General features: G+C 44.2%; 2 protein-coding genes across 11 annotated transcripts in view; one reads left to right on the top strand and one right to left on the bottom strand.

The window, feature by feature from the left end:
* The window catches only part of LOC147029101 (uncharacterized), an 80,431-nt gene extending 73,343 nt beyond the window's left edge, over positions 1-7,088 (top strand). For 5 of the 10 annotated variants that reach the window (XR_015056796.1, XR_015056797.1, XM_085876233.1 and 2 more), the window contains exons 4-5: positions 734-815; positions 2,064-7,088. Coding sequence is in view for 8 of the 10 variants with exons in the window: in XM_085876233.1 (XP_085732359.1) it covers positions 4,507-5,646 (1,140 nt within the window). In the remaining 2 variants the exon portion in view is untranslated. The remainder of the gene's footprint in view (positions 1-733; positions 816-2,063) is intronic. The other 5 variants (XM_085876236.1, XM_085876240.1, XM_085876237.1 and 2 more) reach the window with 1 other exon arrangement.
* Positions 1-26,508, bottom strand: part of LOC147029100 (uncharacterized) — a 122,606-nt gene that overhangs the window by 47,828 nt on the left and 48,270 nt on the right. The gene's annotated exons all lie outside the window — the stretch shown is intronic.

Raw genomic sequence — 26,508 nt, 5'->3', positions numbered from 1 at the left:
GCGCGCACCAAAATGCCTCGTCCCCTTTAACCAAACTGCGCAGTAGTCTTCGGTCAAGGCGTCTGAGCAGTGGCCAGCTTGGTTCAGATCGACTGTGGTTTCTGGGGTGAAAGTGATTGTTAAGAAGTATGTCAGCGGTATAAATTCGAGTGACTATTGGTGATTTAATCACGCAACATTTTGACGAATATTCTGGCCGAACTATTGCATCAATTCAGTGCAGCAGCAGGGATGATTCGCAGGCTACTCTGGATCGTGCCGATTTTGTTACCGTCAAAAGTTGTACACCACTGTTCGTATTAAAAGATTTCGGTGCCAAGTACGTCAAAGTTTCCCTGCGAGATGCTGATAGTCAGCCTTCAACGGACCAGAAATCAGCCTTTGATGTGCTCATGGGGATGGGGAGACAGTACGATCAGATGCCCGCTGAAAAGTATGAGCTGGTTATGGCTCTGATTGACCGTTTAAAGCGTGTTGATTCCTTGTAGACACCTTTTTAAAAATCATATCCAGCACTATGAACTGGTGTGCACGTACACATGCACTGTTGCTCACGCGCACACGCACCCATGTACATTTAGGGTTGATTAAGGTCGTCTTTAGCTGCAATCTTGATAAATTATATTTATATTCCATATTGTAAAAAGGCTTATTTGTTTTAAAAGCATGATTCAATACTGGATGATGAATGAATCTTTGTATGATGATGGATTTTTAAACGATATCGTTTCAGGTTTCTGCCATGGTGGTGCCAATTTGAGGGTCACGTGAGCAGTGTCTGATTTTTGATTGGCTGCATGCGTTTGTTTACCAACGTACGTTTCTTTGTTTTTCTATTCCAGGATTTATATTTATTTACCCCCACCTACCCTTGTCTTTTCTATGGAACATCCGAAAACAAATCATAAAAATATATAATTTCTAAAAATTGAAATTATATATATTTATATTTCGACCTCCCGACCCTACATTTTAGCTGAAGAACTGTGTAAACCAAGTTATAAAATAACTAAGGCCGAAGGAGCATCTTTAAAAGTAAGCAGGTTTTTCCACATCCGCTTGAACCAACTATGAGACATCTTAATGATTTTGGAAGATTTTTATGGTTGTTAAATTTTATATTATTTTCCCAAATGGGTAAAAAATCATTCATTTATATATTTGGAAAACAGGGTATTTAATTTATTATTGGCTTTTTAGAAACTCTATATTTTAACCTAAGTTCGGGTTTAATTTGAAGATAATCCATTATTTTATTTAAACAATATCTTGTGTTGATATTTCCCTGAAAATGACAATCGTGAATAATATATAACAACAATCCTTTGAACATTTCTCTAATACGTTCAGTTTCTTCCATTGTAAGGAAAGGTGTGTTATATTTGCAGTAGATCATACTTTACATTCATTTCTCCAATCAATCTTGTTAAGTAATTCATTTTTGGTGTAAATCTAAAGTAATTATTTTCCTTTTTATTATCATTAATTACAAGATAATCACAGAATATGCATTAGTCGGGTCAATTTATGACAAACAACCACCAAACCCACAACAAATTGCAACAAAAGGTTTCTCAGTGGTTTTCATTCCTACTGGATATACTGATCAACAGAAAAAAAGTCTACCAAAATCTGACATCCGGAAATGGGTTAAAACAGTCATTTTCAAGATGGCCGCCACCGGGCTTTGACATAACTAAAACAGCTATAACCTCTTCAATAATTGTGATAAAAACATAATTGTTGGTTCTGGTCCATGGTTTTAATGGAACAGCAATCCACTGGTGTCAATAAAATTTGGATCTGATCAGTATATAACCTGAAATCCAAGATGGCGGCAAAAAAGGAAGGGCATAAAATCAATAAATTGTCGATATAATCAAACCTCTGTTGGGCAATCACCCAAAATTTATCAAATTCTAACAAAAGGGTTTTCAGTCTTCTCTTACCAGTAATTATATGTGATTTATTACATGTCAGGGGAATGCCCCTTGCTTTGATTGAGTAGCCTATCCCTTTCTTTGAATGCTCTTTCCCTGAATGTTTTGTTTTCTGTGTTTCAGGTTTGAAGAATGAGTGCTCCTGAGATGCACAAAGATCGGCGTTCAATTTGCAAGGGGAGGCTTGAGGATGGAAGTGACTTTGTGCAAATTCGTCAGAAGGGCGCTGATGGCATCAATGCAGCCAGTGTTCAGAGAGGTGACGACGTTTATGTGGCGGCTGGATGCAAGGTACACACGGACTGTTGTAAACGGTATATAAATCAACACGACATCCTGAATCAAAAGAAGAAACAAGGACCATCCAAACCGTCCAGGAAGCGAAGTTCACGTGTGTTGACCGGGCCTTTCAACAGCAAATCTGACTGTTCTGTGGGACCACAGTGGACCTTGGAAGTTTTGACTACAGTCATGTCAAGACTGACGGACTTTGCCAAAACCATTCTGGAGTGCTGTGAGAATCAGTCCGATGATTGGTCATTCACAGTGAAAGGGCGGATTGAGTACTATGGTGGAGATCTTCATGCAGCTGACTGCAGATATCATCAACAGTACAGTGTCCATTTCCGCACTGGGCGTGATGTTCCAGTGCACTTCCGGAGTGGACCAGATTCAACAAGTAGGAAATGTGGACGTCCGATAGATAGCTAGTGATCAAGAGCAGACATTCTCCAGAATGTGTTCATATCTTGAGATGAATGATGAGGAACAGATGACTGCTTTGTACCTTCGTGGTAAAATTGAAGTTTCTTATGGATGAAAATTCTCTTCCATACACCAACTACTATCTGAAGAAGAAAATGAAGGACAGATATGGGGACTCTATTTATATTGCTGAAGGAGAGGGCGTAAATGACAGTTACATTCAGGGAGAAAACATCACACATACTCTGGTCATTCTACAAAGAAGCACAGCGAGAAAGAGATGAAGAGGCACAAAAGAAGACCATAATTGAGATGGCAGCAAGGCTGATCAAGAGTGATATCAAGAACGGTGTACCATCTGTTACTGATCACTACCCAAAATCAGAAGAACTTGAACTTGATTCTGCACTGGCATTCCTTCCAGATACACTATGTCGAATAGTCTGTTCGTTGGAAAAACCACGCAACGTAAAGTGGCTAGTATTGGACAAGCCATTGTACAAGCAGTGAGACTTCGGGCTGTTATTGCACCACTCCAGATTGGTCTCGCTGTGCAGGTTCCATCACATATATCGGTCAAAATTCCTTGTAGAAACCCTGTGTAATATGGGGTACGGCTCATCATATGTTGAAGTACTGCGGTTTGAAAAGAATGCGGCAAGCTGTGTCACACCCGATTTGCTAATTGAAGAAACAGGCGTATTTGACCTATCAGTGTTGTTTGCCGGTGACAATGTAGATCACAACATAATCACCCTTGATGGCAAAGGTACCTTTCATGGAATGGGCATGATAGCTGCATTGACTCCGAGTAGAAAATCAAGTCATCTTGTGACAAGGCAGAAGATTTCAGAATTGAACATTGTACAGATGTCAAAAATTGATATCAAAGAATATGGCTTTGCAACCAATGTTCTTCACAACATCAAGTTCTGAGACCTCCCAGATCTCCAAGTCTGTGACATGAGAGTTGAGATCTTCTGGGTGTGGAAGCGGCACGTGGACCAAATGCATGATCACTGTTCAGCGTCCCCCTCCCCCCCCCCCGTGCCGAGCGATGTGGGACCCCCACCTGTAATGTCGCCTTGGCCAGACGTATCGCCAGGGCCGGACGTGCCGACGCCCACGCGTTGTTCACCTGATTCAGTCCTGCCCGAGGACAACGAGCAAGCTTGTCGGCCGGGGGCGGTTGTTGTTGCGGATGGGGCGAGTCCGGCGAGGGTGTCACCTCAACCAAGCCGGGAGGCGTCTGAGCCTGGGCCATCTGGCGTCGCTGCCCGTCCGAGGCGGGTCAGGAGACGGCCGTGGTACTTGGAGGATTTTGATTGTTGATTGGTTTCGTTTGGTCATGTTATAATTGTCATTTCATCATTAGAATTGTCATTTTACGTGGGGAGGAGTGTGCTGTATCACGTGATTGGGTTTTCGTATATCATGACTTGCCCGCTAGGGGTGGCAGTGATGTACATTCGGACGCGGAATAAAGCGAAGTTACTGCTACGCTCTTGCCCTCCATGTTCCGCTGCACCTCGGACACCACGCTGGGAGCTATCCTTCCATTTCAAGCAGACTGTACCAGGCTGGCAGGGGATGATACACATCCTTCACCGAGGACAGACACATCCTGGCGCATCCTCCATTCTGTATCTGCCAATGATTGATATGTATCCAGGCGACAAGGCTTGCATTCTGTCCACTTTGAACTTCCTGTCCAACATGGCCATCAGACACCATGTCCTTCCTGTGATCACGTTTGATTAACCGCTGTACTGGAAAGCTGCCAAGATATATAATCAGTGCTGCACCAGAGAATAGCCATTTGAAGGGGATCGTGCTTAGGCTGGGTATATTTCACACGTTCATGAATCTGCTTGGAGCAATAGGTACGTTGATGGCGAGAACAGGACTCAAAAACATCCTGGAACTGGTGTACAGTGAAAATTCTGTAGTTCATATGATGTCTGGAAAATCTGTTCAGAGGGCATTCCGAGGCCATCTACTAGTGAGCAAGTGTCTACATCAAATTATTGTGGCATCTGTAGTGGAGGAAAATCCTGAGTTCATGCTCCAAGTAGAAGAGATTGAGAAAATGTATTCGTCCTTGCTAACGGGTGACATCTCTCTTGAAAGTCTTGAAGAATCAGCTGCAATTGTGAAGATCACTGATGAACTTGAAAAAAAGAAATCTGAACTTGTTGCACAATCCAAAACGAGTAAGCTGTGGCTGGGTTATCAGAAAATGCTCCATACTGCTCGAGCAATGATCAAGGCAGATCGCACTGGTTCTTGGAAGGATCATTTGCAAGCTGTTGCTGATGCCTTGCCAATATTTGCAGCAGCTGGACATAACTACCAGAAGTCTGCTTATCTCTATGTACAAGAAATGAGTGAACTGGAGAGCAAACACCCAGATGTGTATGAGAAGTTTCAAAATGGCTTCCATGTGATCCGGCAAATAAACCAGTTTTGGGCAGGCCTCAGCTGTGATCTTGTCATCGAACAAACACTCATGAGATCACTAAAGAGCACCGGTGGCTTGACTCATGGCAGTAAGATGAGAGAGGAACACCTAACATTGTGGACAATGTCGGCCCCCATAACATCTGAGGTCAACGTCGCCATGAAGTACTTCAATGATCTCACATACGCAACAAGCGAACAGCATAAAGAAGCAACTGGTGCCAGAATTGAAAGACATGGATTCGACCTCTCGAAGATAAGCACAAAGCTGAATGCATTTTCACCTTTCTCCTCTGATCCTACATTGAGAAATGTCATAAATGGTATCGTGGCAAGCGAAGACATCAACGTGCATGAATATGAAGCTGTTGGGAACAAAATCATTGAGAGAATGATTGGACAACCTGTGTTTTCCTTCTCCATCAAGAGGACTGAGAAAGCAAAGACCCTGGGAAATTCTAATGCTCTCCAGGTTGCTCCTTACAGAACCAGACTCCAGTGTGCTATTCCAGCGATTCCTGGTGGTAACCCAGATAGGTGATTTGTCACTTGAGGAGGTGATGAGTTTTGAGCTCAGTCCATACCCTCCATCCCTCTTTGAGGACAACAAGATCTTGAGGAAGGTGGACAAACTTCAACTCGCTCAAGCCGTCAATGACCACTGTACCAAGGCACTGACATGTGAAGGAGTACCTGGCACCACACCTTCAGCACACCTTAAGACTGAAAGGTATGTTCTTGATGGTGGACCCTTGCTGCACAAGCTCAAGTGGAAGAAGGGAGATACATATGGCAAAATAGCCAGAGCATATGTGGCCTTCACAACAAAACACTATGGGACAGCAACTGCTGTCTTTGATGGCTATGGTGCAGGCCCTTTGATAAAGGCTAACACTCAGCAGAGACGGGGACAAGCCAACAGCTATCCGACTGTGAACTTCACCGGAGAAACTGAATTTGACGGAAAGAGAGATTAATTCTTATGTGTCGGCAGTAACAAGCAACAGCTGATCGATCACCTTAATAGGTGATCAGCTGAAGAAAGTGGGCTGCACAGTTATTCAGGCAGAAGGGGATGCTGATGTGGACATTACCAAGACAGCCGTAAACAGCACAATTCTGCATTCCACCACACTAATCAGAGAGGACACAGATTTGTTGATGCTTTTGCTCCATTACTGTATACCAGATGGAAAACCACTATATTTCAGATCAGACAACCAGTCAAGAAGCAATCTGAAAGTATATGACATCAATCGGACGAAGCATCTTCTTGGGAATAAGTTGTGCACTCAACTATTATTCCTGCACGCCTTCACAGGATGTGATTCAACATCTTGTGTGCATGGCATTGGGAAAAAAATCAGTCTTTCAGAAACTCATGGAAGATGATCAAGGCCTCCAGTTGTGTGCAGATACATTCACTTCGAGAGGCGTCAGCCACGCTGAAATAAAGAAACTTGGTAGCCAAGCGATGGCCGTTATATTTGGTGGGGAGAGCACAAGTTCTCTGGCAGCCATGCGTTACAAGATATTCACAAAGAAGGTCGCTGCTGCTAAGTCTTTTGTTACACCTGAACGTCTTCCCCAAATGGAATATGCCACCAAGTTTCATTGTCTCCGAGTGTACTACCAGGTCATGGTTTGGATGGGGATGGAGAGTGACCTCGATCCTCTGGACTGGGGCTGGGGACTTGAAGACAATCGATTTGTACCTATCATGACTGCCATGAATGCTGCACCAGACACTCTTCTGAAGATGATACACTGCAACTGCACCACAACTTGTGACACACTCCATTGCAGCTGCAGGAGAATGGGCTTCCGTGTACGTCTGCATGTCGATCATGCCAAGTGACGTTTTGTGACAATCCACTAAATCAAGCCTCTGAGGAACTAGAGGACAGTGATGAGGACTGAAATTGTAACCTAAACTGCCATTATGTAATGTTCACAAATAAATGTTTCAGTGATTTTGGTTCAGATGGGAGATTTATTGATTTTTGCACTCTTGAATTTTGCCGTCATCTTGTATTTCATGTTAAATACTGATCAGATCTAAATTTTATTGACACCAGTGGATTGCTGATCCATTAAAACCATGGACCAGAACCAACAATTATGTTTTTATCACAATGATTGAAGAAGTTATAGCTGTTTTAGTAATTTCAAAGCCCGGTGGCGGCCATCTTGAAAATGACTTTTAACCCATTTCCGGATGTCAGATTTTGGTAGACTTTTTTTTTCTGTTGATCAGTATATCCAGTAGGAATGAAAACCACTGAAAAACCTTTTGTTGCAATTTGTTGTGGGTTAGGTGGTATTTTAACCCTACTGCATTGTTTATAGGCTTTTGACTGTGTTTAATCCCACTCTATCACGTGCAGTACAATTCTCAAATTTGTCATATGGAGAATCAGGGAATTCAAGAGGCTCAAAATCTAGCATATTTATAAAGTAAAACTTTACTTAAACTAAAATTCATCTTCGATACTTTCACAATCATCTATAAAACTACTTTCATAACTATCGTTTGAACAAACTCTCAGTATCATAATCACTCTCATAATCTTCAAAATCTTCAGTTGAATAATGACTCGTATTTAATTAGAAGAAAAAAACATTACCATTGATATCTATATAATACTTTTTTCATAAACAGATTCAACTGCTACATTTTTTATTTCAAAGGCAATTTTAAAATGATCCTTATCTACAATTGAAAGAAATGTCATTTCACCTGATATATTAACATCCTTTATTTCATCAGGATTTATATCTTTAGGGTTGAAAAAAAAATACAAATTTCTCCTTGCATATTACAGATGGTCTTATCTTTTCTTTCTCAAGCTTCATCCATAAGGTTTTTATTTTTTGATACTTTTTCTTGTTTCATTGCTTTTTCTAGTTTTGAATATATTACCAGAAGGAGAGGAGAAACTTTTGTTAGAGATACTTTAATTGATGTTCTTCCAGGTATACTAAAAGCCCTTCCACTGAAGGAAATTGAAGAACTCATATTATCCACCATAATTGTTTTTATCCAATAGTTGTTATATTTATCTTTGTTCACTTTTACAACCTTGACATATTTCTCAGTATCTTTTACAAATGAAGAGATTGATTGAAACTTATCTTTTGTGTCTTGATACATTGTATTTATTAAGTAAAACAAGAACCGAGTCTTCGAGATTAAGGTTTTGTCTTCACAAGAAGAAGAAGAAGAACAACGCCAAGCTCTCTCTGAGCAGCGTTCGTTACGCGAGACGCTGCTAAAAAGTTGGAGGATAAAATGGTTTTAAGCAGAGATTCACCTATAAATTAAACAATTTTCATCAAGAACATTTTATTTTAAGCAAAGTTTTATCGATCTATAATTCCAGCAATCTGTGTGTGTCTGTCTGTCTGTCTGCGACCACAGTTTCTCGACGACCACCGGTCCGATCGGATTGAAACTTGCTAGGAATATTGCTGGGGCCCCGTGGATGTGCCTTTTCGAGGTTTGATATCAATCGGACGAGCGGTTCCCCAGTTACGGCCATTTATCTGTCGACCAATGACAAGACACGGTGCTATGACTTCACGAATGACGTAACAATTAATGTTTATTTATTTATTTTTTGCACGATTGACGGTCCGATCTAATTGAAACTTGCCAGGATATTGCTGGGGACCCGTGGATGTGCCTTCTCAAGGTTTAATATTAAGGTTTGAGAGAGGAGGGGGGCGAGACTAGGGGGGAGCGAGAGAGAGGGAGCGTCACAATTGTTCTTCTTCTTCTTTTGATATGCGTCACAATTGACGCTGGGGACCTGAGTGTTTCGCAGGTGTTTCCCAAGTTATGGCCATTTATCTGTCGACCAATGACAAGACACGGTGCTATGACGTCACAATTAATGTTTTTTTATTTTTTTTGCACGATTGACGGTGCGATCTAATTGAAACTTGCCAGGATATTGCTAGGGACCTGTGGATGTGCCTTTTCAAGGTTTGATATTAAGGTTTGAGAGGGGGGCGAGAGAGGGGGCATCACAATTCAAGAGAGGAGGGGCGAGAGAGGGGGGTTAGATTGGGGGCGAGAGAGGGGGTGAGAGAGGGGGTAAGAATGGGGGCGAGAGAGGAGGGGGTTAGAGTGGGGGCGATTGAGGGGGGTAAGAGTGGGGGCGAGAGAGGAGGGGGGAGAGAGGAGGGGTGAGACTAGGGGGAGCGAGAGAGAGGGGGCGTCAATTCTTGTTCGTTTGATATGACGTCACAATTGATGCTGGGGACCTGCGTTTCCCAGGTGTTTCCCAAGTTATGGCCATTTATGATATGGTTGGTCCGATCGAATTGAAAAAAATGCCCCCAATCCAGTCGTCGTTTACGAGAGCGAAGGAACGAAGCTGCACATACTGGCACGCTTCACCCATGAGAGATGGTACTGGCACGAGAGAGGGGGAGAGAGGAGGGGGTGAGAGAGGTGGGGGGGGTGAAAATGCCCCAATCCAGTCGTCGTTTACGCACCTACGGGCTCACACCTACGGGCCCGCACTAGTAATATAAATATAGTGAATACAACTTACTGCGATGTTTGTAATCATGAATATAAATATTATAAAAAACACCTTCAAACCAACAAACACACATTCAATCTTTTCAGACAAATATCTCCACTTGACCAAGAAACAAAACATTGTGACAGATGTGATAATGATATTCTTTTAAAAAAATTATAATAAACACCTTCAATCACGCAAACACAAGAACAATGAAGAAAGGGAAGCTAAATTCTCCATTGAAAACACTGATGGGGCATTTAAAGGGCATGTAAAAATAAGAATGTTTTGTTTTCAAGACCCTGGACCATGTTCAATCATGGAAGCTGTTGATATGGTTAAACAAAGTATTGACACTATAATTAAAAACACATAAAGTGAAACGAAAACTTTTAAGTTATATATGGGAGTAAAATTGAAAATGGTAAGACAAGACGATGAAACTACTCCCTATATGAGAACAAACCCTCACTTTATCTCATCATTTCAAGATTTTGTAATATAAGATGTGATATTTACGATGAACTCCAGAAACAAGAACAAGATGTTGATAACACTGTAGTTGGTAGTGGATTTGCTCTTACAAAAATTATCTTTGTAGATATACAAATCTTGAAATCAGATCCTCTTCAAGCTTCTTCTTATATTGATTTAACAAAAGAGATACAACTTAAGAAAGCGGTTGTTAATATTCAAAACAAATAACTAGAACTGCCACTTTATAACTGCTGGCAGTGATCCCGGGCTTCTGCAATGTGCACAGAGTCTGCAATGGTGTCTTGCTACGGTGTCCCTAATGGCCTGGCGTTATATCGATGAAGGATTGTAAAGCCGATAGCAATACATACACGATAAAGAAAGAAACTTCCCATTGGACAAATTTTCAAGTCCCCAAAAAAGTCCAATAACTACACATTTGCTTATTAATGTAAATGGCAAACTTGTAGAACGTTAAAAGTTCTTCCAGAATGTGCAGTCACTATTGCTCTGTTTTCTTTAATTTTCATTTTATGACGCGTCAAAAATGGGTGATTTTAAACTTTGGGGGGCTCTGGGGCCTCACTGCGGTCAAACACAGACAGTATAAACATATTGGGAGTCCCCTGTTTATGTCCTATCTAAATATGTCATTAAATTTTTTCAACTATCATTTGCCTATTTAATGAGGCAAATCGGCATCATTTTAATCATATAAATTACGTAACGATTTCGACTAAATTAACAACTTAACATTCCCATGGAACATCGGACATGTGTGCAAAAGTTTGAGGCTGTTGGATTATCCCGTCTGGAGATCAAATGTTTCAAAGTATAAACTTCAGGTGGAGAGTCATTACGGTGTTAAGTTTCCTTAATAATTCGAATGAATATGACTTGGTGATGCCTTTTCAAAACAAATTTATGCGAATAATGCCAATTAACACAGAAGTTTCAATTGTCATGGCCTGAAGAAGTTTCATTGGAACTAAACGTAAATGATATCTAAAATCACTATTCGCATGTATAATACTGATGTTGCGATCAAAAGTAAACAGGGCACACAAAGATGCCTCGTCAGAAAAGAGTGCTTGGATTTTTCTTGCAATCCAAATGTGAAACTTAAGGCCCAGTCACACCTTGACGTTTTAGCCAGCAATGGCAACGTATTAAAATGTATGTAAAACGCTGGCTTAAGTTGAACTTTTGATGATTTTTTTTTAAAGATTGGGACGTATTCATAACGACTTGGTCTTATGCATAACACAAACGGACACAGAACGTTTCGTTGTGTTATAGATAACTTATACCAATGAATGCTGAACCTGTTGTCAGCCTTCACAACCTATGCCCAACGATAGTCTAACTTAGGCATAGCGCGTTGCACGCATCGCCGACGATGACGTGGCGTAGCTTATGGAAAGGCTGCCGCACAACGATTCAATTCATAACCGCCGCAGAAATGGAAGTGTCAACATCACAGTCACACCTTGGCGATCTTGCGAGCGTATACCGACCTCTGAAAAATGCGTCAAACGCTGGCGCACGTCGAATACAGTATGGGTAAGTTTGGTATGCGTGAATAGAACGCTAAAGTACGCTATCATACGTCATATTAAATGGAGTACATCTTGTAATTTTTAACATGTTGAAAATTTTACGACGTACTTGTCGTATGACACACGCTCCGCATGCGATGGGAATAAGTTGTACGCATGATATGCGATCGTTGACACACCGACACACGTTACTTGTAAGGTACTCATAAGTCGAAACACGTCAAGGTAATGGTTAGCGTCAGTGTTCCAGACTCCCGGTTTTTTTTTCTTTGGTATGACGGTGTTCAGTGTACAGTGCGGTTATGATTTAAATGGTTGAGCGGCAGCCTATTAATTATATTATATAATAACCGCACTAGAAATCGAAGTGTCAAAATCACCATCATACCGAAGGAAGGAAGAAAATAAAAAATAAAAAAATAAAACCAGGAAGTCTGGAACACTGACGCTAACCATTACCTTGATGTGTTTCGACTTATGAGCACCTTACAAGTAACGTGTGTCAACGAAAGCATAACGTGAGTACAACACGTTACTCATAGGTTAGAAATAAGTTTCGGGTACGCTAAACATTACCTCGACGTGTTTTGACTTTTGAGTAACTTACAAGTAACGTGTGTCAACGATCGCGTGACGTGCCTACAACTTATGGCCAGCGTGATGCGGAACGTGTGAGTCATACGCTGGCATAAGTCTTAAAATTTCAAGCATGGAAAATTTGAGGACAACCGAAAAGTACAACGTTTAAAGCCAGCATACAACGACGTATGGCAGTGTTTTTCAGCGTGCTCTCAATGTTATCAAAACTTACCCATAACGTATTCAACGTGTACCAGCGTTTTAGACAAATTTTCCAAAAATTGGCATAAGCTGGCTAAAACGTCAAGGTGTGACTGGGCCTTTACGTTGAACTTTTGATGTTTTTTATAAAGATTCGGACCTATTCATAACGACTTGGTCTTATGCATAACGTATTAGTAACGGACACAGAACGTTTCGTTGTGTAATAGATAACTTACACCAAGGATTGCTGAACCTGTTGTCGGCCTTCACAACCTATGCCCAACAATAGTATAACTTAGGCATAGCGCGCTGCACGCATCGCCGACAATTACGTGGCGTAGGTTATGAAAAGGCTGCTGCACAACGATTCAAATCATAACCGCCGCAGAAATGGAAGTGTCAACATCGCAGTCACACCTTGGCGATCTTGCCAGCTTATGCCGACCTCTGAAAAATGCATCTAAAACGCTGGCGCACGTCGAATACGGTATGGGTAAGTTCGGTATGCGTAAATAGAACGCTAAAGTACGCTATCATACATCGTTTTAAGTGGAGTATGTCTTGTAATTTTAAACATGTTGAAAATTTTACGACGTACTTGCCGTTTGACACACGCTCCGCATGCGATGGGAATAAGTTGTACGCACGATATGCTATCGTTGACACACATCACACACGTTACTTGTAAGTTACTCATAAGTCGAAACGCGTCAAGGTAATGGTTAGCGTCAGTGATCCAGACTCCCGGCTTTTTTTTTTTGTTTCTTCGGTATGACGGTGTTCAATGTACGTGCGGTTATGATTTAAATCATTGAGCGGCAGCCTATTAATTATATTATATTATAACCGCACTAGAAATCGAAGTGTCAACATCACCGTCATACCGAAGGAAGGAAGAAAAAAAAAAATAAAACCAGGGAGTCTGGAACATTGACGCTAACCATTACCTTGATGCGTTTCGACTTATAAGCACCTTACAAGTAACGTGTGTCTATGTGTCACCGATCGCGTAACGTGAGTACAACACGTTACTCATAGGTTAGAAATAAGTTTCGGGTACGCTAAACATTACCTCGACATGTTTCGACATATGAGTAACTCACAAGTAACGTGTGTCGACGCGAGTCAACGATCGCGTGACATGCCTATAACTAATGGCCAGCGTTATGCGGAACGTGTGAGTCATATGCTGGCATACGTCCAAAAATTTCAAGCATGGAAAATTTGAGGACAACCGAAAAGTACAACGTTTAAAGCCAGCGTACTACGACGTATGACTGTTTTTCAGCGTGCTCTCAATGTTATCAAAACTTACCCATAACGTATTCGACGTGTACCAGCGTTTTAGACATTTTTCAAAAATTGGCATAAGCTGGCTAAAACGTCAAGGTGTGACTGGGCCTTTAAACTTTTCCAGCGAAACCTAAAATATCAACGTGTTTAAATGAACATGACCTGGAAACGCTTTTACCATATTCTGCAGTCAAATCTATGTGAGTAATGCCAAATAACACAGGAGTTTAAATTACTAAGCCCTGAAAGAGTTTCATTGGAACTAATAAATACCCAATATCATTATCAACAACCATGATACTAATCAACGTAGTCAGATCAGATCTCAAAAGAAACTTCACATCGGACAAATCGAGGCTGGACAAATTTTCAAGTCAAATTGTTAATATTCAAGGTTGTTAATATTCAAAACAAATAACTAGAACTGCCACTTTATAACTGCTGGCAGTGATCCCGGGCTTCTGCAATGTGCACAGAGTCTGCAATGGTGTCTTGCTACGGTGTCCCTAATGGCCTGGCGTTATATCGATGAAGGATTGTAAAGCCGATAGCAATACATACACGATAAAGAAAGAAACTTCCCATTGGACAAATTTTCAAGTCCCCAAAAAAGTCCAATAACTACACATTTGCTTATTAATGTAAATGGCAAACTTGTAGAACGTTAAAAGTTCTTCCAGAATGTGCAGTCACTATTGCTCTGTTTTCTTTAATTTTCATTTTATGACATTTCAAAAAATGGCTGATTTTAAACTTTGGGGGGCTCTGGGGCCTCACTGTGGTCAAATACAGACATGGTATAAACATATTTGGAGTCCCCCGTTTTTGTTCTATCTAAATGTGTCATTAACCTTTTTCTACTCTCATTTGCATATTTAATGAGGCGAATCGCCATCATTTTAATCATATAAATTACATAACGATTGACCAAATAAACAACTTAACATTCCCATTGAACATCGGACATGTGTGCAAAAGTTTGAGGCTGTCGGGTTATCCCTTCTGGTGAAGATGTTTTTAGGTTTTGGAGAAAATCCAATATGGCCGCCAAACCACGTGACCGACGTCATCAAAATGCTCATAGTATAAACTTCAGGTGGAGAGTTATTATGGTGTTAAGTTTCCTTAATAATTCGAATGAATATGACTTGGTGATGCCTTTACAAAACAAATGTATGCAAATAATGCCAATTAACACAGAAGTTTCAATTGTCATGGCCTGAAGAAGTTTCATTGGAATTAAACGTAAATGATATCTAAAATCACTATTAGCATGTATAATACTGATGTTACGATCAAAAGTAAACAGGGAACACAAAGATGTCTCGTCAGAAAAGAGTGCTTGGATTTTTCTTGCAATCCAAACGTGAAACTTAAACTTTTCCCACGAAACGTAAAATATCAACGTGTTTAAATGAACATGACCTGGAAACGCTTTTACAATATTCTGCAGAGCAAATCTATGTGAGTAATGCCAAATAACACAGGAGTTTAAATTACTAAGCCCTGAAAGAGTTTAATTGGAACTAATAAATACCCAATATCATTATCAACAACCATGATACTAATCAACGTAGTCAGATCAGATCTCAAAAGAAACTTCACATCGGACAAATCGAGGCTGGACAAATTTTCAAGTCCCCAAAAAAGTCCAATACCTACACATTTGCTTATTAATGTAAATGGCAAACCTGAAGAACGTTAAAAGATCTTCTGGATTGTGCGGTCACTATAGCTCAATCTTCTTTAGTTTTCATTTTACGTATCAAAAATGGGTGATTTTAAACTTTGCGGGCCTCTGGGGCCTCACTGGGGTCAAATACAGACATGGTATAAACATATTTGGAGTCCCCCGTTAATGTTCTATCTAAATGTCATTAACCTTTTTCAACTCTCATTTGCATATTTCGCATATTTAATGAGGTGAATCGGCATCATTTTAATCATATAAATGATGTAACGATTTCGACCAAATTAACAACTTAACATTCCCATGCAACATCAGACATGTGTGCAAAAGTTTGAGGCTGTCGGATTATCCCTTCTGGAGAAGATGTTTTTAGGTTTTGGAGAAAATCCAATATGGCCACCAAACAACGTGACCTGCGTCATCAAAATTTTCAAAGTATAAACCTCAGGTGGAGAGTTATTACGGTGTGAAGTTTCATTGAATTTCATCCAACTGTTGTTTTCATTTTACGACATTTCAAAAATGGCTGATTTTTAACTTTGGGGGGCACTGGGGCCTCACTGGGGTCAAATACAGACATTGTATAAACATATTGGGAGTCCCCTCTTTAAGGCCTATCTAAATCAGTCATTAAATTTTTTCAACTCTCATTTGCATATTTAATGAGGCGAATCGGCATCATTGTAATCATATAGATGATGTAACGATTTTGACCAAATTAACAACTTAACATTCACATAGAACGTAGCACATGTGTGCAAAAGATTGAGGCTGTTGAGTTAATCGTTCTGGAGAAGATGTTTTTAGGTTTTGGAGAAAATCCAATATGGCTACCATACCACGTGACCTACGTCATCAAAATTTTCAAAGTATTAACTTCAGGTGGAGAGTTATTACTTGGTTGAGGTTCATTGAATTTTCTCCAAGTGTTGTTTTCATTTTATGACATTTCAAAAATGGGTGATTTTCAACATTGGGGGGCTCTGCAACCTCAATGGGGTCAAACACAGACATAGTATAAACATATTGAGAGTCCCCTGTTTATGTCCTATCTAAATGTCATTACATTTTTTCAACTCATTTGCATATTTTGCATACTTAATGAGGCAAATCTGCATCATTTTAAATCATATAAATTGCATCACGATTTGGACCAAATTAACAACTTAATCTCATGGAACGTAACAAAGGTGTGCAAAAGTTTGAGGCTGTCACTTTATCCGTTCTGGAGAAGATGTTTTTAGGTTTTGGAGATAATCCAATATAGCCGCCATACCACGTGACCGACATCATCAAATGTTTCAAAGTATAAACTTCAGGTGGAGAGTAATTATCGTGTTGCGTTTCGTTGAATTTCATCCAACCGTTTTCCCTCCAGATCCGGTACAAAATCGGTCAGTAGAATAACTATAGTAATAGTGTTACAGTTGTGGAAATTCGCAGAACACCATATAGGTCCTTAGTTCAGTTATGCTGATAAGTCCGTGTTCAGTTAGATTTCCCCACCGTTGTTTAATGGGAATTATTCGTGTCACCCGGGCTGTGATCTTCAGTTAGCAGTTTTTCTTTCGCTATCGTTATTTTGGACCAACGACTTCACCACAACCACGATCAACACCAACCACGATCGCCTCAACCACCAACCACGATCAACACCAACCACGATCGCCTCAACCACCAACCACGATCAATACCAACCACGATCGCTTCAACCACCAACCACAACAACCACGATCGACACCAACTACAACAACCATGATTGCCTCAACCACCAACCACCCTCTCCCCACCATCTCCTAAACCGCATCTCCCCCACCCAAATAACATCGCCTCACCTTCATCCGCAAAGCGACGCCATCTTTGCACCAGCCGCGGTGAGTCCTCAGCGAACAGCGTCGCTGCAAACCGAAGCGGGGGTTTCATTGTTGGCGCCAGCGACGGTGATTTCACGCATGTCCGCTCTGTGAAAGCTTCGCCTCGGAAATCGGATCACAGGAGAAAAAGGGGCGGGCCCTGTGGAGGTCAGAGGTCAGAGAACGGAGGTCAGATCTCGTCTCTCGGGCCCTATAAAAGGCCAAGTAGAGCGCCAGTTCGAAGTCAGTCAGAGTCGTCGGTGGAGTCTGGAGCCGGAAGAACACAGGCGGGGCAAAGTCCAGGGGAGTGGAGGACGCGCGAGGCAGAGCGTTGCTGAGCCTGCATTGCTGGGCAGACCTGCGCGTCCGTGTGGCGAGAGCCGGAGAGAGCTCGCCAGCCAGCGCCAAACGGTCTACGGTGATCGGACTTCGGGACAGTCCAAACGGCGCTGAGGAACGGACGGGTTGTTACAAAGAGCATCAACTTTGAAAGAGCATCCAAACCCGTTCGTTCCTCTCAGCGCGTCACTGGCTGAGGCCCGACACCCGGCCGCCTGGCAAGGCCTGGGTGCAACCGCGGCTATGCTAGCTGCCGTGGGGAAAGAGCGTGGGAAAGGCACCACGAGGGTGGAGGTAACCTGCAACGGTCTCGTGGGACTCCTTCGGTCTGCCAAGTCCCACGTAATAAAGGCCTTAGGGCCCAGTCTGACCTCCTTGTCTCTGAGGGGGTCTTTTCTTGGTTTATTTGTGTGAATGTTGTGGCGCCGTGTCCTGCAAGTAGAACTGTGTAAGTGCTTGTGAATAATACTCATATACAGTCGTTGTGCTTTACCTTGCTCGTGTCTTGTCCCCTCCCCCATTCATTGCATGACTGCTTACGTGCTTACGTGTCGTTTTATAAATAAATGTCCTTGTGTGAATGTTAACCCGTTCGTTGTGTTCTCTTTCCCCATCGAACCGCCGTATTACTTTCGGAATGGTAGCGGGCCCTTTCGATGCCGATAAAAGTAATCGGGCCCAACGAAGCAATGATGCTCCTTTGAGATATAAACGGAAATTTGATCCGGAACGTCCGGAGAATTCGTAACACTGGTGTCGAGGAGTGAGATTCAAATCCATTCCCCTCCAAACTAAATTAACGGGAATCGGACCATGGGTGTGTGGAGCGACCCTCGGTTCCCATCAAATTACGAGCTTTTAAATTTATTATGAGAAGCAAGATTGCGTTTCAAGGCGAACGGGTGCAGGGTGGTTTGGAAATGTGTATTGATGTAGGATCCATGGCTGAGGATGAAATCCCCGTGCAGGATATGCCCATAGAGATGCAGGTTGAATTTCCCCCACAAACGAACCCAGAACTCGAAATGGGCACGGCGGCCGTGGGTTTCGTCACCCCCCCCTCACCTCCTCCGTCAAATTCCCTCCCCAGCCCCCGGCGAATCCACGCCTGATGATGGTGAAGCGGCGGCCATAGACCCACCTGACATGGGCCAGCTATTCAGGGTTTTGCTGGCAGAAATGCAACAAATGAATAACAAAATGGATTGAAACACACAAAATAAAAGGAATAAACAACAAAATAAATGAAAATGCATGCAAAATGGAAGAAGGCATGAAAACAAATGCGTGCAAAATGGATGAAATGAATAACAGCATGAAAACAAATGCGCAAGAAATGAATGTGACAATGTAAAACAACATGGAAGAGGTGAAAAACGAAATGAAAGAAATGAGGGGTGAAATGCAGAGCGTGGGGCGATGCCTGCAGGCAGGCATAAGGGCGGCGCCACGTGGAAATACGACCGAACCAACGGGGGGGGGGGGGGTGTGGACTGTGTCGGCCCCGCGGTGGAGGATAAATTAATACGGAAAACGCGTTGGGCGAGACTCGAGCAGGTGACGAAGAAAGCGACGGTGACACGGAGGGAAAAAATAAATGGGGTGACAGACGTGTACGGCAAGACACGTAGAGACGAGGGAGATAATAAAGGAGAAAACAGAAATGATAACAGAGACAAAGAAGGAAATAGAAGTATTGCCAGAGATACGAAGGGAGATGCAGGAATTAATAGAATTAACAGAGACGCGGGAGATGGAAACGGTAGAGGAGAGACGGCACAATAAAGACGGGGTGAAAGACAAACACACACACACACACACACACACACACACACACACACACACACACACACACACACACACACACACACACACACACACACACACACACACACACACACACACACACACACACAGAGTTAGTGGAGGACGATGAGGGGGAGCTCAGGGAATGTGTCATGACCCAGTGCAAGCAGCCGGAGAGCCTCCGTCAGGAACGAGGGGAGGGAATATTCCCCCTTGAAGTGGATCTCAACCAGGTGGGTCCGGTCGAGCTTTGCGAGGTAGAGGGGGCGAGTGCTGTTGACGGGTGCACACGGAGCTTGGGGGGTTTGGAGACCCCGGGACCCCTTGTGGTGGCACAAATCCCCATAGTAAATGTCCCGGTATGTGTGTTCATGAGTGTGGTGAAATGTGTGCTGAAATGCGTGCATAGCGTGGGTGAAAAGTTGTGTGAAAGAGACCACATGTGTGAGTAAAATGGTGTGCGAGGTTGTGAGAGCTGAAGTGCGTGCCTCCCAGCACACCGTGTGTGGATGAAACACCCCTTGTGGATGAAGCACCATGTGTGGATAAAGCACCGTGTGTGGAAGAGACAGCGTGTGCGAGTGAAATGGCGAGCGTGAGTGAAAAGGTGTGTGAGTGAAACCCCCTGTGCAAGTGAAAGGCCGTGTGTGAGTGGAACCACGTGTGCGAGTGAAAGAGCATGCGTGAGTGAACGGCCATGTGTGAGAGAGACCGTGTGTGTGAGGTCGCTGTATGTGAGGGAGATGGCGGTTGGCATGCGCGAACATGCAACCGCATGTCCCAGTGTGAATGTCATGTCGAGGTGTGTGAGCATCGTGGGAGTTTGTGCGCGAGAGTGCGACGACGACGCTGCCTGACGGTGGACAAAGGCCGAGTAGCGGCCGCAGCTGCATTGGGGACCGTGCCGGGTTTGCACGGCAGCGCATGCGGGGTCCGTGCTGTGCGACGCACGAGGCCGCCACGTGCGTGCCTGCGGGAGTGAAGCCCGGTCCGTAAACACACGCGGTGGATTAGCCAATCCTGCGGACGGACAGAAGGTAGGCTGGATTACGGATTTGGACCGGATGGGTTCTCCAGGCGAGCGTGTGTGAAGCTCTGACGAGCAGAGAACATGTGTTCGCGTGGAGAACCCCTCGAAACGCGAGGCTTGTTTTTAATGCGCAGGGTGACGTCGTGGCTGCATGGTCGGAATCTGGCAGGAGGCGGAAATTCCTGCCGGATGGTACCGTCCGAGGAGGGACAAGGTGCGCGAACGGCTGCCATGACGTCACGGGGAAAGAGCGCAAGTTGCGAGTTTCTGCGCTGGTGCACGCATTTACAAAAAAAAAAAGCAAGCCTCGCTTTGGGTGAACAGGATTCCCGGGCAAGGGGTGGAAGACCCCCTTGGCCCGGGCACAGGATACCACTAGTTAGGGGGAAGGGTTAGCTTAGCTAGACCGGCAAAATGGGGCAGGGACAAGTCCTCATGGAGCCCGTGGAATGGATTAGGTAGAGGGTTTAAGTTCAGATTTAGGATGGGAAAGGGATTTTGGAGACATGCACAGACTTGTGGATGTGTCGAGGGGACGTAGCTTAGCTACGTAGTGTTAAATGGAATGTGCTACTAGTTTAAGGGACGACGAGGTAGTTAGGGGATGCAGTCAGAAGAATGGCAGTATTCAGCCACGTGGTGAAATGAAATGGAAAATGGACATGATGAGTGAGTGAGGGCCAACCGGCCTGAGTGTATGGAGCAAATGTGGTATGCATGGTGCGATGAGTGATTGGGGGGAGGAGTGATTCCGACCCAAGGAACCCCAGGGTCAGTGTAAAGTGAGTTAGTGGGTAAGTTAAATTGACAAAATGGAGGTCGTTTTGCTGTTGGTGGGAATGTAGGCTCGAAACCCATTTGGAGAGGTGCAGGAGCCCTGTTGACGGGCTGGGAGCGTGGCTGCGAACGGTGAGTATCGCTTAGTGGGTGCACCGGGCTAGTCGGTCGCGGTAGGCCAAGGGTCCATGGGGGCCGGGATAGTGTAATGGGCATGGGTAGGCCCGCATGATGCGGGGCCTGGGGCACCATTGGCCGCGTGGGCAGTGCATTGGGCATGGGCACCCAGGGAAGGGGCCCGGGGCACCAGCCTGCCACGTGAGCGTTTCAGGGGAGTCGCCAGGGAGGGCACTCACCGGTGTTTAGGAAGCTGGTAGGCTTGGAGGCAGTTGCAGGTCCCGAGGGTGCCATAGTTGGAGAATCGGCAGAGCGTAGTTCCTGCCATGGGAGCCACGCGTCCCAGCCATGAAACTGTGCAAGGGCACGAGGGAAAATTCGAGGGCGAGGCCCGAAATTGTGAGGACACCAACACAGGCGACGGGAATCTTTGTTTGTAGAACCAGCAGTTTAAGCGAGAGGCACTTTTGGAAAGCCCCGGGGTAGTTTAAAGTCAATAATGTTAGGGTAGTTAGGAGATGTACCCCTCCGCACCATCCATCCCTTCGCTCTCGTTGTGGGCCACTGGACTCACCGTGGTTGAGATCGCTGAGATCTGAGGAGGCCATTCTGAGGCTTGGATTGGGCCTCGACACAGGACACCAGCTCTCCCTTATTCCCCTCCAGGAAGGGAACGTAGGGGTTGGGAGTAGGCTAGGTGACAGGATAGGTTAGCTGGACAGAAACAATAAAGGGGGTTAGGGGGTCGAGTTATAGGGGAAATAAAAATAAAATAAAACAAAAAAAAAAACAAGTTGGGGCTAAATTTGTTTTGCAAACTAAGGGAGTGGGTATGGACAGAGACAGGCAAAGGCAATAGGTTGGGAGGGAGACAGTAGGGTAGGTCCGAGCCTGCCTTCTGACTGGCCAGCACCACCGCACTCCCTCCACACACTTGCAGGACAAGACAAGAGGCCGGTCAGTTCATCTGCCGGCTGTTTTGCGACAAGGCCTGTGCCGGTCAGTTCATCTGCCGGCTGTTTAGCTACAAGGCATGTGCCAGTCAGTTCATCTGCCGGCTGTTTTGCTTCAAGGCCTGTGCCGGTCAGTTCATCTGCCGGCTGTTTTGCTGCAAGGTCTGTGCCGGTCAGCTTCACCACAACGGCCTTGTCTTGCCTTGCCATGCGTTGTATGCCTGCCTTTTCCTTTGCCCCATGCCTGCTAGCCCCTCCTTGCATTTTGCCCCATTTCTGTCCATTACCATGTGCGCCAGGATTGTTGCGCGTGCTGCAGGGACTGCCCTGTTAGGCAGCCGCATCACGGGACTGCATTGGCAGCCCGTGCACAGTGTTATCCATTTGCCCCCATTCATTACCATGTACGCCAGGATCGTCGCGCGTGCTGCAGGGACTGCCCTGTTGGCAGCCGCATCACTGGACTGCATTGGCGGCCCATGCACCGTGTTGTCCATCCATCCATCTGCACCACGGGACTGCATTGAGCAGCCCGTGCACTGTTTTGTTTGCTTGAGTCAGTACCATCCATTTTTCTGCAGGGACTGCCTTGCAGGCAGCCGCACAAGGAGACTGCATTTGTGCACCCGTGCACCGTTATGTTCACTGCGCTCATTCACGGGGGAGGCCGAGGACTGCGTTTGAGCAGCCGGCCATATTCCTTGTCACCTGCATTGGTTTCATGAGCCAGAGACTGCATTTGGGTAGCCTGGCTCCCTGTTTCACGAAATGGCCTGTGGGATGACATTGTTAAGTGTTTTTCTTTTTCCCACAGAGTCGATCAGTCCTGGGCCATGGTTTAGTGTAAAATTTGTAAGGTTAAGTAAAATTGTAAATGAGTTGCGCCCCCTGCATGTGTGTCATAGCGCCGGCAATTTATTTAAGTTGTCTGTATGAATGGGTTTGTTTAGTTAGCTACTCAGCCCGTAGGTTATTTATATTTGGGACACGAATACACGAAATTTTGCACTAATGATCCGAAGACAAAACGTGCTGGGGGAAACTTACACATGATGGCACACGAAAATTTGACGACTCGGGACGAATCTGTAAAAAGGGGAGGGGGTAGTGTTACGGCTGTGGAAATTCACAGAACACCATATCGGTCCTCAGTTCAGTTATGCCGATAAGTCCATGTTCAGTTGGATTTCCCCACCGTTGTTTTATGGAAATTATTCGTGTTACTCGGGCTGTGATCTTCAGTGAGCCGTTTTTCTTTCGCTCTCGTTATTTTGGACCAACCACTTCACCACAACCACGATCGCCTCCACCACCAACCACAACAACCACGATCAACACCAACCATGATAGCCTCAACCACTAACCACAACAACCATGACCGCCTCAACCACCAACCACCCTCTCCACACCGCAGTCATAACAACGACATCTCCCCACCATCTCCTAAACCGCATCTCCCCCACCCAAATAACATCACCTCACCTTCATCCCCGAAGCGACGCCATCTTTGCACCAGCCGCGGCGAGTCTCCAGCGAACAGCGTCGCTGCAAACTGACGCGGGGGTTTCGTTGTTGGCGCCAGCAACGGTGATTTCACGCACGTCCGCTCTGTGAAAGCTTCGCCTCGGAAATCGGATCACACAAAAAAAGGGGCGGGGCCTGTGGAAGTCAGAGGTCAGAGAGCGCCAGTGACGGTGATTTCATGCACGTCCGCTCTGTGAAAGCTTCGCCTCGGAAATCGGATCACAGGAGAAAAAGGGGCGGGGCCTGTGGAGGTCAGAGGTCAGAGAAAGGAGGTCAGATCTCGTCTCTCGTTCCCTATAAAAGGCCAAGCGGAGCGCCAGTTCGATGTCAGTCAGTAGTCGGTGGAGTCTGGAGGCGGTCGGAGAAGTCTGGAGCCGGAAGAACACAGGCGGGGCAAAGTCCAGGGGAGTGGAGGACGCGCGAGGCAGAGAGCGTGGCTGAGCCTGCAGTGCTGGGCAGACCTGCGCGTTCGTGTGGGGAGAGCCGGAGAGAGCTCGCCAGCCAGCGCTAAACGGTCTGCGGTGATCGGGCTTCGGGACAGTCCGAGCGGCGCTGAGGAACGAACGGGTTGTTACAAAGAGCATCAACTTTGAAAGAGCATCCAAACCCGTTCGTTCCTCTCAGCGCGTCGCCGGCTGAGGCCCGACACCCGGCCACCTGGCAACGCTAGCTGCCGTGGGGAAAGAGCGTGGGAAAGGCACCACGAGGGTGGAGGTAACCTGCAACGGTCTCGTGGGACTCCTTCGGTCTGCCAAGTCCCACGTAATAAAGGCCTACAGGCCCAGTCTGACCCCCTTGTCTCTGAGGGGGTCTTTTCTTGGTTTATTTGTGTGAATGTTGTGGCACCGTGTCCTGCAAGTACAACTGTGTAAGTGCTTGTGAATAATATAATCATAGACGGTCGTTGTGCTTTACCTTGCTCGTGTCTTGTCCCCTTCCCCCATTCATTGCATGACTGCTTATGTGTCGTTTTATAAATAAATGTCCTTGTGTGAATGTTAACCCGTTCGTTGTGTCCTCTTTCCCCATCGAATCGCCGTATTGCTTTCGGAATGGTAGCGGGCTCTTTAATAGCCGATAAAAGAATTGGGTCTAGCAAGGTCTCGCGATAATACACCGCTCAGTTATCTCAGAATGGAACGAACCGCTTAGGCGGTTCGTGTCCAAGCAGACCTCGCTGAGGTACGGTCTCTCGGTAGTCTGCCCGCGCGAATACTTAGGTATATCGATAATTCGCCGATTGACCCTGTTGCGCGTGGGTAGAGTGTTGACGTGGGTAGAGCGTTTGGAGCACACCCGTGACTGGTTTCGGGCGTTGTTCCAGAAGGTCGCGACTGAATTGTCCATCCGGTGGGTGAGACGGCTGCCTTGGCTAAAGCGGCTGTTCGCACGCCGGGCGGGCGCGAATTCGTAACAATAACACTAACAAATTCAATAGGGCTTCTGCCATTTGGCTTGAAGCCCTAATAATAACACTAACAAATTCAATAGGGCTTCTACCATTTGGCTCGAAGCCCTAATAAATGTTTTCTATGGTCTGTGCTTGCTCACTTACATCCTGAAAGGGTTGAACATTATAAGAAATAAAAGAATACATTAAATGTTAAAGATTTAAAGTTTCCAATGTCATTGGGAGATGTTCCTAAATTTGAGAAAATGAATAATCTATCTGTTAATGTATATGGATTAACGGATACAAACAAAGTTCAGATATTAAAAATTTCAAACAACTATATAAATGATGAAGCACACATTGACATTCTTCACTTTACTTCAAGGAAAAATCACATTATGCTCTCATCACAAATTTCTCAAGATGAACCAAATCACAACTATACAAGAGAAAATGTAAAACGTATCCTTGTAAGAGATGTCTCAACTCCTTTCATACAAAAGAATGATTAAATCAACACTCAAAATATTGAAATAAACCAAAATCAACCATAATCAATTTACCAAAAACAGGTTCAAACATATCATTCAAAGATTTTAACAAATCTATAAAACATCCGTTTGTGATATATGCTGATTTTGAAAGTATCCTTGAAAAGATAGATACTGTTTCTCCAAATCCAAATAAATCATACACAAATAAATATCAAAAACATACTCCTTGTGGTTTCTGTTATTATATCAAATCATCTGTTGGTGATGAATACAAGTGATAACTTTATAAAGGAGAAGATGCCTCTGAGGAGTTTGGAAGACGATTGGAAAAAGACTATAAGACAAAGAGAAATAATGGTGAAAACCTATAAACCAATGTCATTAACAAAGAAAAAGGAATTTATAAAGAACAGTATCTATCATATTTGTGAGGAGAAAATTGAGGGAGAGGCCAAGGTTAGGGATCACTGTCATCTTACTGGTAAATATAGAGGTCTAGCTCATTCCTGTTGTCATCTTAATTACAAGCCTCCAAATTTTATTCCTGTCTTTCTTCACAACAACGCTCACTGTGACAAACATCTATTTATACATGAACTTTCAAAGACATCTGGAGATATTTCTGCCATTCCGAACACAGAGCAAAAATACATCTCATTCACAAAAAAATTCATACATCCCCCATGACCCATATCAGATTTCTTGACACATACAAGTTTATGGTCAAATTCATTATCTAACTTATATTAGTATCAAATAGTAAAAACTTCGAGTGTTAAA

The sequence above is a fragment of the Eptatretus burgeri genome, chromosome 4 (genome assembly GCF_056783735.1).
Source record: "Eptatretus burgeri isolate ZD-2024b chromosome 4, Ebu_testis_v1, whole genome shotgun sequence".
Lineage (NCBI taxonomy): Eukaryota > Metazoa > Chordata > Myxini > Myxiniformes > Myxinidae > Eptatretus > Eptatretus burgeri.
Note: the sequence above shows the minus strand (reverse complement) of the source record. Positions and strands in the feature narration are given on the sequence as shown.